The 10,986-nt window shown below is 39.3% G+C and overlaps 1 protein-coding gene across 1 annotated transcript in view; it reads left to right on the top strand.

Annotated features, from left to right (window-relative positions):
• Positions 1 to 1,066: 1,066 nt before the first annotated feature.
• Positions 1,067 to 10,986, top strand: part of IP6K1 (inositol hexakisphosphate kinase 1) — a 33,318-nt gene continuing 23,398 nt past the window's right edge. Inside the window, exon 1 of the mRNA XM_007955350.2 lies at positions 1,067 to 1,289. Within this exon, the coding sequence (XP_007953541.1) occupies positions 1,067 to 1,289 (223 nt within the window). The remainder of the gene's footprint in view (positions 1,290 to 10,986) is intronic.

The raw sequence follows: 10,986 nt of genomic DNA, 5'->3' as shown, positions 1-10,986 counted from the left end.
CCACATTTCATTTCTTCATCTGCTGATCGACATTTAGGTTGCTTACTACCTCTTGCAAGTAGAACCATATTCCTACTATGCAAATTTTTAATTTTTCTTTTTGATTTTTTCAGATGTCTTGCCTACTACATTCCTAATTTTAAAATTATACTCAGTATTAGGGAAATTGCCAACCACTTTAACTTTGTGGAGAGAAAATTGACATTACAAGGCGGGTATTTTAGTACAAAGACAAAGCTTTTTCCTTTCCCACTGGTGGTATGGAGTCACAGAAGTTCTGTGGTGCTAGACATGGTTATAAATTAATAGCCATATATTTAAACTAGAAGAAACAAGAAATTTGAATTCCTTTGAAAAAACCAAAACCTTTTTTTGGTTCTATGCAACTCAAATGGCTTTCCGAGCCTGGTCATTGGCACGTTCAGCAGAAAAGTTGGGAATCTAGTGTTACTTGATTTTTGCAGTATTTTTAGTGTTACTCAGATTTTTCTTTGAATCAGATCAGGGAGAGAGCCTTTCCAGGTGTTAGATACCATGAGAAATCTGAACAGAATGAATTCGTACTGCTTCTTTTTTTTCTGAACTCTTCTTCATCTCTGAATACAAGGTAAATGAGGAATTAGTTGCTTTCCTGATGACTCTAACATACTGTAGCTCTAAAATAAAATCCTTTAGACAGCTTAGAAGGGATTTGGGAACTAGAAAATGAAGAAAATATAGGCTTCTGTGCACAAATGATGATGAGAAATGGAGTTGCAGCATTCAACAAAAATTTACTGTCTGTCACGTGCCAGACAGCGTTGTACGTTCTGGGGATACACATAACAGGGAACAGAAGAGTCCCTTCTCACTTACAAAGTGATATATTGTGAACTCCAGAGAGATGTGTGCCTTGCCAGATGTTTTGACTCCTTCTTTTCCTCTCTTCCTTTTCATAGGACAGAAGAATAAACTGAACAGACCCTGATCACTGACTTTCAGCTCTCGGGGGCTTTCTACCCAGTTCTCCTTTTGTGGCCCATGTGCTGCATCCTCTGCTCTCAGTGTGCAACTGGCCCCCAACGCAATGTGTGTTTGTCAAACCATGGAAGTGGGGCAGTATGGCAAGAACGCAAGTCGGGCCGGAGACCGGGGAGTCCTCCTGGAGCCCTTCATCCACCAGGTGGGCGGACACAGCAGCATGATGCGCTACGACGACCACACTGTGTGCAAGCCCCTCATCTCCCGGGAGCAGCGCTTCTATGAGTCTCTCCCTCCTGAAATGAAGGAGTTCACCCCTGAGTACAAAGGTCAGTTTTTGGCCAATTGAGTAAGAACAGTAGCTCTTGAGCCTGCAGGCCCTTGGCTCAGTTTTCCTGATTTTGTTGGCCATGTAATATGGTTGTAGACATTGTCTCAAAGCAACTAAGTTTTTGTTACACAAAAGCATTAGCAAAGCTGAAAACATCAGCAAAGTGTTTAGGGTTTGTAAATAGAATTCATTCATAGGTAAACCTGGGAAGAATCCACAGCATTAAGTCCTATTGGTGGAGAAGAACATGCTGCAGTCTAGAATGTTTCCCATTTCCTCTTACAGTCTAGAAGAGAAGGGAGTGGCACTTCTCTGGCCCTGGAGGAGGATGAATTGGCGTGCTTTCTAGATTATGGCAGTGAACTGGCTGGCAAGGAGGCTCTGTGAGCCTGTATCTGTATGTGCTGGGGGGAATGAATTAATGGTAAGAAATTTAGTGAAGAATGAGCCTCAAGGTCATAAATTTTGAAGGGAAATAAAAGTTTATTTTATCATGATTTGGGTGAAAGTTGATAGAGCAAATTCATTTTCCATACAGCAGCTCACATACACTTTGTTTCATGACATTGCCTACAATTTCCCACAGTGCAACAGCTCCCCTCCCACTTCCTTCCCATAGTTACATCTTCCCTGTGTCCTTGCCTCCCATGCACTCCTGCCCCCAAGCTGTATCCCTGCTCTGTGCTTACACAGCCTTCTATTCTTCCATGATTGTTCTCTCCAAGAAGTGTATCTAGCTAATGTAAATGTTCGGCTCATATGCCTGTCTTTTGTTTGGCTGGAAGCCACGGGAGTGCGTTCACTTCCAGACCTAAAGGGCAGGTAGGGGCCATAGTCTCAGTGGTTCCACCAGGCTCTATCAAACCAGCAAACCTGGTCCCTTTTTTTTTTAAATGATTTTGAGTTTTGTCCCACATTGTTCTCCCATGCTATCCAGGATCTCCTGCACAGTTCCCTCTCCCTAGTCATTGACAGTGGTAGCCAGGCACCAAATAGTACTTCTGGTCTCATGGTCATATAGGCCAAGGATCATGTGGTGTACCAGTCCCTTGGGCTAATTGTTTCTTTGCATCTTTGGTTTTCTTCATTCTTCTTTTCTTTGGATGAGGAGAGACACACTGTTACACCTAGAAGGCCACTTGCAAACTTTTAAAATTCCAGTGGCTACTCACCAAAGTAGGATGTAGAACAGTGTTTTTGTGTAGTATGTTATGCCAGTTGAACTTGATATCTCCTGTGACTATGGTCCTGAGCCCACAGGTCCAACTATTTGCTCTCTCCAGGTAGTTGGCTGTGGCCAAGAAGGCACCACCCTTGCCCCTTGTCAGCTCTATCATACACCTGGACATTCTTAACAGTACATACAAATACACATGTAGAAACATTGTCTGCTAACCCTATACATAGTCATGGGCACACTCCCCCTGCCTAGACATACCTGATCATTCAGCCAGTCCACCCATCTATCCACCCATAGATAAATACTTTCCATCACTGACAATGCAGTACTGTACATGCAAAAGGGTTCATTTTAGTTGTCTGTACCTCCCATGTACGTCTCTATGTTTTCCTCTTCATCAGTGCCACCATTTTGATCATTCATATTTGGTACACTGCCTGAAGGGAAGATAATTTGTTTTAAAGTATAAATTGTAGAAAAGAACCCCATGAGTATATATACCAGAATTAAGTCATTTTATTTTATTTTTTCATTATTTAATTCTGGCCTTTAGTTTATAACACTGTTTCCTTCTATACTTCTTTTATAAGGTATAAAAATCACATTTTTAATTTTAAGATTAAATTTTTAAGTACTATCAGTGCCATCATTTTTTAGTAACGTTTTAGGCTCTGGTGGCAGAGTGCCTAAGGCATTTGACCGCTAACCAGAAGGCTGGCAGTTCAAACCCACCAGCCACTCCTCGGAAGGAAGGTTGGGCAATCTACTTCCGTAGAGATACTGCCTCGGAAACCCAAGAAGGGGTCGCTGTGAGTTGGATCCAGCTCCCTGGCAGTGAGTTTGGTTTTAGTTTTGGTTTAGGCTATTTTGTTGTTGTTACTGTGGTGAAAATACACATAACAAAATTTTCGTGAACTCAATAATTTCCACATGTACAATTCAGTGACATTGATTACATCATTTATGTTATGCAACCTTTATCTCCGTACTAGCTCAAATTATTCTACCACCATTAACATAAGCTCTATGTCCCCTAAGCAAAAATTCCTCCTTTCTCCATCTCTCCCACTTCTCATAACCACTAATCTTTGGTTTCTATATGTGTGTTTGTTTCATATAAGTGAGATTATATAATATTTGTTCCTTTTTTACTTTTTTCAATGAGCATAATGTTTTCTAGATTCATCCATGTTATGGTATGTATCAGGACTTCACTTTTCTTTATGACTAAGTAATATTCCATTATATGCATATACCACATTTTGTTTATCCATTCATATACTGATGGACATTTCAGTTGTTTCTCCTTTTGACTCTTTGAAAGGTGCTGCAGTGAACATCAATGTACAGTTTTCTGTTTTCATTCTTACTCTCACATCTATTGGGTATATACACCTAGGATTGGGATTGCTGGGTCATTATGGCCCTTCTGTGTTCAACTTCTTGAAGCACTGCCAAACTGTTCTCCACAATGGCTGTACCATTTTACACTACCAACAGCAATGGATGAGGGTCTAGTTTCTTTACAAGCTTGTTAACACTTGTTTTCTGTTTTTATTTTTGTTACCATTGCCATTCTAGTGGGGGTAAAATGGTATATATCATTGTGATTTTGATTTGCATCTCCCTAATAGCTAATGATGTTGATCATCTTTCATGTACTTTTTGGCCATTTGAATATCCTCTGTAGTGAAATGTCTGTTCAAGCAAAAGCATCACCAAGCATCTGCTTGGTGCTTTGATTGTGTTGTTTGTCTTTTTACAACAAAGAAATATTAGAACCTTATCAGATATGTTACTGTTAGTTACTGTTGATTTGGCTCCAACTTGTAGTGACTTTATGTATAACAGAACAAAGTGTTGTCTCGTCCTACACCATCCTCACAATTGTTGAGGTATTTGAGCCCATTGTTGTAGCCATTGTGTCAGTCCGTTTCATTGAGGGTCTCCCTCTTTTTTATAGACCCTCTTCTTTACTAAGCATGATGTCCTTCTCTGGGTATTGAGGTCCTTCCTGATGACATGTCCAAATGAGACAAAGTCTTGCCATCTTCACTTTTAAGGAGTATTCTAGCTGTACTTCTTCCAAGATGAATTTATTTGTTCTTCTGGCAGTCCATGGTATATTCAGTATTCTTCGTCAGCATCACAATTCGAATGGTGTTCCTTTTTCTTTGGTCTTCCTTATTCATTGTCTAGCTTTTCATGTATATGAGGCAATTGAAAAGACCATGGCTTGTGTCAGGTATACCTTAGTCATCACAGTGACATCTTTGCTTTTTAAAATTTTAAAGAGGTCTTTAGCGGCAGATTTGCCTGATGCAATACATTATATCATTTAATTTCTTGACTGCTGCTTTTATGGGTTTTGATTGTTGATCCAAGTAAAATGAGGTCCTTGACAACTTCAATTTCTACACTGTTTTTCATAATGTTTGGCCCAGTTGTGCTGATTTTCATTTTCTTCACATTGAGATGTAATCCATACTGAAAGCTGCAGTATTTTACCTTCATCAGTAAGCACTCCAGGTTGTCTTTATTTTTGGCAGGCAGTTTTGTTATCTGCATATCACAGATTGTTGATGAATCTTCCTCCAATCCTGATGCCCCATTCTTCTTCATATAGTCCAATTTCTCAGATGTGTATCTTGAATATGTGGGTTTTGAAAATTTTCTTCCAGTCTGTAGTCTGTCTCTTCACTTCATTGATAAAATTCTTTGATTAACAGAAGTATAAAATTTTTTATGAAGTCCTGTTTACCTATTTTGTCTTTTTCTGCTTATGCTTTTATTGTCATTTTTGATAATCCATTTTTAAAAACTAGGCCCCACAGACTGGCCTCTTTATTTTCTTTTAAAATTTGTACCATTTTAATGTTCACGTATAGGTCCTTGAACCATTTTGAATTTTTGTGTGTGTATGTGTATGATGTGAGGCATGGATCCTCATCCATTCTTTTGCATGTGAAAACCTAATTTTTCCAGCACCATTTGTTGAGGAGACTCTTCCTTCTCCATTGAGACTTAGCTAACACCCATGTTGAAAATCACTTGACCATAGATGTATGGATTTATTTCTGGACACTCTCTTCTGTTCCATTGGTCTGTATGTCAGTTATTATACCAGTACCAGGCTGTTTTAGTTACTGTAGCTTTATGAAATATGAATCCTCCTACTTTATTTTTCTTAAAAATTGTTTTAGCTATTTGGAGCCTCTTGCCCTTCCATATGATATGAGAATTGGCTTTTCTGTTTCTGCACAGAAGGCTGTTAGAATTTTGATGGTGGTTACATTTAATTTATAGATTGCTATGGGTATTATTGACAACTATATTAAACCTTTTAATCCATGAGCATGAAATGTCCTTCCATTTATTTAGGTCATCTTTAATTTCTTTTAGTAATGTTTTATAGTTTTCTGTATAAAAGTCTTTTACTTTCCTGGTTAAATTTATTTCTAGGTACTTTATTCTTTTAGATGCTATTGTATGTGGTAATATTTTCTTTTCTTTTTTTAATGAGGAAGTGGAGGCTGTGAATTAAGTGATTCATCCAAAGTTCTACAGCTAATAAATGGCAGAACTAGGACTGCAATCCAAATCTAGATGTTACCTTACTACTACAGTAGTCAGCCTTGGTAAAGACCATCTGCAACAACAACCACATTTTATCCCCAGGACTGGGAGTGAGGACGGTTGTCAGCCTATTCCTTACTCTTGCTGTTCTAGAATAGTAATATTTTCTTAATTTCCGTTTTCACTAGATCATTTCTCATGAATAGAAACATGACTAATTTTTGTTTGTTGACCTCATACCCTGCCACTTTGCTGAATATATTCATTAATTCTAATAGTGTTTGTCTTGGTTCTCTGGTGCTGCTATAACACAAGTGGATGGCTTTAACAAACAGAAATTTATTCTCTTACAGTTTAGGAGGCTGGAAACCCAAATTCAGAGTGCCAGCTCTAGGGGTTGAGTGAAGGCCCCTTGACCTCATTTGGGGCTTCAGCTCTGCCTCATACTCCAGGCCTACTGGAACAAGCTAGAGGCTTCTTCTGACGCAGGCAGCTACAGGCTGCTGAGGCTGACGAACTCAAGATCAATAGGTAAAATAGCACAATCCCAAGATTAGCAGTCAACGTGGCAGACCATTGGTTCAAGTCCAGGCACTGGAGATGAAGACTTGGCCAAATGCAGGATCCAAACATGCCCCAAAGCTAGAGACCTTCCTCAAAGTTTTTCCATATATACTGGAAAAAGACCACACCCTGAAGGCAACTGATTAGTTTACTCATAGCAGATTCCACCATGGAGTTGATTATACCACATCCAGCTTCATCATCTGGTGCAGCCAGACTGCTCCTTGGAAGCAAGAATGGCCAGATATCGTCTTACCTACTTTGGTCATGTTGTCAGAAGGAACCATTCCCTGGAGAGGGATGTCATGCTTGGTAAAGTGGAGGATCAACGAAAAAGGGGAAGGCCCTCAACAAGATGGATTAACACACAGGCTGCAACGATGGACTCAGGCATAGCAGGGATTGGGGGTTGGCACAGGACTGGGCAGTGTTTGGTTCTGTTGCTATGAGCCAGAGATGACTTGACGGGACCTAACAACAACAACAACAACAACAACAACAGTCTCATCATGGAGAATAACTACATCCAGCTATTCAAAGCCACAGCTCAGCCAAGTTGACACACAGCCTTAACTACCATGGTGTTCTTGTGGAATCTTTGGGGTTTTCTCTGTATGGGATCATGTCATCTACTAAAAGGGATAGTTTTACTTCCTCCTCCCTAGTTTGGATCCTTTTATTTTTTTCTAGCCTGCTCTGGCTAGGACTTTCAGAATAATGTTGAATAGAGTGATGAGAGTCAGCATCCTTGTCTTGTTCCTGATCTTAGTGAGAAGGCTCTCAGTCTTTCTCCATTGGTTGTGATGTTAGCTGTAGTTTTTTCATATGTATCCTTTATTATATTGAAGAATTTCTCTTCTGTTCCTAGCTTGTTGAGTGTTTTTATTATGAAACTGTTAAATTTTATCATATGCCTTTTGTACATTGATTGAGATGATTATGTGACTCTTTTCCTTTGTTCTGTTAATTTGGTATTGATTTATTTTCTAAGGTCATTTTATTTTAAATCTAATCTTTGTCACTGTGTTTATATATTTTTATAATTTGTCCATCAATATGTATGTTACATTTTTTGTGTTCTGCTTTTTAATTTTTCAAAGTTGACCCAATCCTTTACTAGGGGATCCTCAGTATAGAAGGAAATTGGAAAGAAAAACCAATCCATATCAGTGTTGACATTTTCTTTAATTCATCACTGGCAAAAAGAGGTAAACCAGTTCTTGGAACATCCCAAGCTTTTCTTTTTCTTTTTAAATTTTATTTTAACCTAAGGTCCTTTACCACTCCTCGGAAGGAAGATGGGGCAATCTACTTCTGTAGTGATACTGCCTTGGAAACCCAAGGAGGGGTCACTATGAGTTGGGTCCAACTTGACGGCACGTAACAACAACAAGGTCCTTTACTTATGTCTGGAATATTTTTTCTATTACCCGTTGCCCACAATTTCTCCTCATCTTTCATGTTTCCCAGAGCTTCCCTCCCTGATCATCCTATATCAAATGTTCTGCCCTGGACACCTTACTATTTTCTATTTTTAAAAAAACCCAAACCCATTGTTACTGCGTCGGTTCAGACTCAGAGCGACCCTCACTGGGTATCCAAGGCTGTAAATCTTTATGAAGGTAGGTTGCCTCATCTTCCTCCTGCAGAGCAGCTGGTGGATTTGAACTGCCAACCTTCCGGGTAGCAGCCAAATGCCTTACCCCTATGTCACCAGAGCTCCTTATGGTTTTCTATTAGAGCATCTTATTTCGTTTCTTCGTAGCACTTATCACAATATATAATTGTTTTATCTGAGCTTTTTTTTTTTACTGTTTTTCATATTAGGGTGTAGCTCTAGGAAGGTATTGATCTTATCTATGAGCACAAGGCCTAGAACCTAGTAGATACTCAGTAAATAATTGATAAATAAATGAAACTAAGTTAAGGGCTTATTTGCATAAGGATACAGAAGCCTTGGACTTCTTCACATTTAGTACTGTAGGCATCAACATTCATGATTATAGTTGGTCATGCTAAATAAAGAAAAATCTGTTTTTAAGCTTACTGGCAAAATAGAAAATACTACGGATCCTTTTCCTTGGCTTCATCTGTCTGCTGAAAGAGCCTAGAAACAACGATAACCTCAGTAATACTGAGCACATCTAGTGCTAGGTTCCTGACTTTTTTTTTTAAGAGAGGAAATTATTTATTGCAAAGTGGCAATGCAAAGAGATGGGTCTGTACCCAAATTGGACTCCCCGAATCTAAATTGAATTACAGTTTTTGTAAGTTTCAGGAGAGAGGTTATGCATATTCATAAAAATTTCAGGAATTTGGGCGTGAGATAGTTGACCATTGCCTGAAATTTCCTTTGCCTCAGTTTAAAGGTCAGTTGTTTTTTAATGCAGTGCGCTTTGCGCTTGCACACCACTTGAGTTTCACTGGCTTCCTGTCATCAGCTGATGGGGCTTAGGCAGAGGGGAGAGTGTTAGTTCCCAGCAACTTTGTTTCTGTTCATCTCTAAGGTCACTTTTCAAGTTGTCTCCTGGCTCCCAGAAACGCATTAACATACTTAACACCTGTTTCTAGGGGATAACATGGAGACAATGTGTAAATTGACCTTTCAGTCCATTCAGTTCTTAAGGAACTGAGTTATCATGTTTACTTACCTGCCTTCAGCCAGCTATGCAGGCTGAACTTTGACTCCACCTAGTGTCAATCCCTCCTTTAAGTGGTTACTGTTCCACATTCTTGGGAAATGGGCTGACTTCGACTATTCTAGCTACTTCCTGCTGACTGGGGATGAAGATGGTGGAACTCAATCCTTGGTTAGTAAGTCTCTTGTAAGATCCAGACTTTTTAAAATACTGTTCCTACAATAAGAGGAACAAGTGCTCCTTGGAGAAATGGTTGGTTCCTGGGCTGGGGCAGGAGAAATAAAAGATGAACTTGGAGCATATTGTGATGACAGAAGGTAAAGAAATAGTGAAAAATGATGGGAGTGCATGTGAAAAATACTTAAGAGCCAACTTGAGGGAGTCCTAGTAGCTAAACCTTGGAGACTTTGAGCAATAAAATAAATACCTCTTAAGTCTACACTGATATAAATAGTGAAAATGAAGCCCGAGGAAGAAAAAACAAGATTTGCTATGGCCTTTAAAGACATTTGTTCTCCTAATCTGAGAGAAATTAAAAAAAAAAAAAAAAAAAAACGCAAACTCACTTCCGTGGAGTTGATTCAACTCATAGCAACCCCTCCTTGGGTTTCCAAGGTGGTATCTCTACGAAAGCAGACTGCCAAATCTTCCTTCCAAGGAGTGGCTGGTGGGTAAGTCAAATGTCTTAGGCACTATACCACATTTTTCTGATTGCCCTCCCCTCCTCCACCCACATGAAATTTTAATACCACAGATATTTTACTTATCAGGTAATGTGCCATGAGGAGTTCTGGTAGCGTAGTGCCTAAGGCAGTTGACTGCTAACCAGAAGGCTGGCGGTTCAAACCCACCAACCACTCTTCGAAAGGAAGATGGGGCAATCTACTTCCACAGTGATACTGCCTCGGAAACCCAAGGAGGGGTCGCTATGAGTCGGGTCGGACTCAATGGCACATAACAATAACAGCAACAAATGTGCTCATGGGAGGGCCACAAATCATTATAATGTCTCAGATTTTTTTGCTCCCTAAGAATCAATATTTTGGCCAGCAATTCCACTCCTGAGTATAGACCTAAAAGAATTGAAAGCACAGACTCAAATATAGACTTATTTACCAATACTCACTGTAGCCTAACTCACAATAGCCAAAAGATGGAAACAACCTGTGTTCACCAACAGATGAATGAATAACAAAATGTGGTACATATATGCAATGGAATATTACTCAGCTATGAAGAGAAATGAAGTTCTGAGACATGCTACAACACAGATGAATCTTGAAAACATGCTGAATGAAGTCAGACATAAAAGGACAAATATTATATGATCTTATTTATATCTGGGATAGGAAAATACTACATAGAGGCAGAAAGTAGATGAGTGGTTACCAGGGGCTGGGGGGAAGGGGAAAAAAAACTAAAAAGAAACAAACTCACTGCCATCGAGTTGATTCTGACTCATAGTGATCCCCATTGGGTTTCTGAGGCGGTAAATCTTTATGGAAGTAGATTGGCCAGTTTTCCTTCCATGGAGTGGCTAGTGGATTTGAACCACCATCCTTCTGATTAGCAGTCAAATGCCTTAGGCATTACTTAATGGGTACTGAGTTTCTGCTTGGGGTCATAAAAAGTTTTAGAAAAAATAGTGATGGTTGCACAACATTGTGAACATAATTAATGCCACTGAATTGTACACTTAAAAACAGTTACAATGGCAAATTTTACATTATATATAT

This window comes from Orycteropus afer, unplaced genomic scaffold (genome assembly GCF_000298275.1).
Source record: "Orycteropus afer afer isolate SDZICR_OR568_19922 unplaced genomic scaffold, OryAfe1.0 scaffold00498, whole genome shotgun sequence".
NCBI classification, from domain to species: domain Eukaryota; kingdom Metazoa; phylum Chordata; class Mammalia; order Tubulidentata; family Orycteropodidae; genus Orycteropus; species Orycteropus afer.
Note: the sequence above shows the minus strand (reverse complement) of the source record. Positions and strands in the feature narration are given on the sequence as shown.